This window comes from Austrofundulus limnaeus, unplaced genomic scaffold, assembly GCF_001266775.1.
Source record: "Austrofundulus limnaeus strain Quisiro unplaced genomic scaffold, Austrofundulus_limnaeus-1.0 Scaffold728, whole genome shotgun sequence".
NCBI classification, from domain to species: Eukaryota; Metazoa; Chordata; class Actinopteri; order Cyprinodontiformes; family Rivulidae; genus Austrofundulus; species Austrofundulus limnaeus.
The window spans coordinates 104,501-106,730 of record NW_013953130.1 but is presented as its reverse complement, the minus strand read 5'-3'; the positions used below and the strand labels follow the sequence as shown (position 1 = coordinate 106,730).

The 2,230-nt window shown below is 35.2% G+C and overlaps 1 protein-coding gene across 3 annotated transcripts in view; it reads right to left on the bottom strand.

Annotated features, from left to right (window-relative positions):
* afdnb (afadin, adherens junction formation factor b) overlaps positions 1 to 1,595 on the bottom strand; it is a gene marked incomplete at its 5' end in the record, with an annotated part of 50,296 nt that extends 48,701 nt beyond the window's left edge. For all 3 annotated transcript variants that reach the window (XM_014028212.1, XM_014028213.1, XM_014028215.1), the window contains 2 exon segments: positions 1,179 to 1,422; positions 1,498 to 1,595. In XM_014028212.1, the coding sequence (XP_013883666.1) occupies positions 1,179 to 1,422; positions 1,498 to 1,595 (342 nt within the window).
* Between the last annotated feature and the right edge of the window lie 635 nt (positions 1,596 to 2,230).

Sequence of the window (2,230 nt, the reverse complement as noted above, 5' to 3'; positions counted from 1 at the left end):
GGTATGGGACTGATGGAAAGGTCTGTCACTGCCCCGTTCTGCATGCTGCAGCGAAGTGTACCTCGGTGACAGGGACGGGACAGAAGCAGCAGGAGGTTCTTAAAGAGACAGAGGCCAATTTCAAGGCATTTAGAAGAGGAAGTGATGAGAAGATAAGTTTATTTTCTATTTAAACATAAAAACAGCATTTTAATAACAACTAAGGGTGACATAGATACTTTATTATGATATAGTATTTAAATATATGCCTGAGGAACACATAATATTGGCCCTTTAAGAGAAGAGGGCTGATATGAAAGTTATCTGTACAACACAAACAAATTGCAGTTTCAGCCTGTGATCAGTGCCAGGTTCTCCATGATCTGACATTTTCAGCTTGAGTTTGTCCTTGGCAAGGTTTTAAGAACACTGAGAAACTGATCATCTCATTATTTCATTAAACAACATAATTAACTCGTTATCTCAAGAAGAAAAGGTATGTGTGGAAAACGTTCGCTCTCAGCTTCAATGATAAAGTCTTATTATGATCTGTTAGTTCTCACAGTGACTCTCAGCTTCTACCACACTGAATTTTAGCTCAGTGTCCATAAAACTGAGAGCGCTATTTCCATTTTGTTTCAGTCTTTACCAGTTAGCTGTGGCGGACATCTTGAATTGGACTGACTCCAAAAATGAAGCGATTTTAGACGTCAGCTCGGGAAAAATTTATTAAAATCTATCCAGTCTTGGCAGTACGGAAGAGGATTAGGGCCACTGAAAAAATAAAAAAAGGAATTCTGACTTTAATCCCAGAATTATGACTTTTTCCTCAGAATTATGAGAAAAAAGTCATAATTCTGAGATTAAAATCAGAATTCCTTTTTTTATTTTTTCAGTGGCCCTAATCCTCTTCCGTATACCAGATATATTTTGTTAGAGAATGACAAAGTTTTAAAGACAGATTTCACACAATTAGAGCTCAGACCAGTGGGATCCAGTCCTGGTCCTGGAAGACCACCATCATGTACGTTTTACCAGTTTCCCTGCTCCAACACACCTGAGTCAGTGACTGACCTCTTCAGGTTCTGCAGGAGCCCGTTAATCATCCAGAGCAGGTGTGTTGGAGCAGGATGGTGGTCCTGGACACCCCTGGCTCAGTCTCAGCTATTACCACACCACAGTTTGGTTTTATCACTCACCCTCCAGAGTCTGGCTCTGCTGTGGATCAGTTTTATGAGATCTAAAGTCGGACGAACCAAAGCTGCTGGTTTCAGAGGAGCTGCTTTGATTCTGAGCCTTCAGCTCGGTGGTGTTCAGGTCTTGTTGTAGTTGGGAGGTTTGCAGATTCAACCCGTTCTCCTCCCCTGCTGGGTTCTTCTCTTTCTTTCCTTTCCGTGACAGAGTTCTCTTAAAGGTTTGAAGAACGCCTCCTTTCTCTCTCTCCTGACAGACAAACGCAGCAGGTTTCATGTGTGATCATACATGAAGGTTCACGTCTGGTTAAAGTTTGGTTCTCACCTCTGGATCTTCCTTCAGCAMAAAGCGTCCTTCTCTACCGTCTGACTTCCAGCTCAGTTGGACCATCAGAGGTTTCTCATCTTCATCCAGCTTACGCTCTTATAGCACAAAATCAATAAACTCAGATTATTGTTATTTCCAAACACAAAACCATGGAGCCTAGATGATGTCATCAGAATATAACAGCTGGATAAACTGAGTAAAGAGTAGCTTGAAACTTAAATATTTAGATGACTACCTAAATATTTAAGTTTCAAACTAAATATTTAGCTCAAAACTAAATAAATATTTAAGTCACAAGTTAAATCTTTAATTTGTTAACTAAATATTTTGTTAACTAAATATTTAATTTGTAAGTTAAATATTTAGTTTGTTAACTAAATATTTAATTTGTAATTTAAATATTTAATTTGTTAACTAAATATTTAATTTGTAAGTTAAATATTTACTTTGTTAACTAAATATTTAATTTGTAAGTTAAATATTTAACTTGTTAACTAAATTAATTTGTAAGTTAAATATTTAGCTTGTTAACTAAATATTTAATTTGTAAGTTAAATATTTAACTTGTTAACTAAATTAATTTGTAAGTTAAATATTTAGTTTGTTAACTAAATTAATTTGTAAGTTAAATATTTAGCTTGTTAACTAAATTAATTTGTAAGTTAAATATTTAGCTTGTTAACTAAATTAATTTGTAAGTTAAATATCTAGCTTGTTAATTAAATTAATT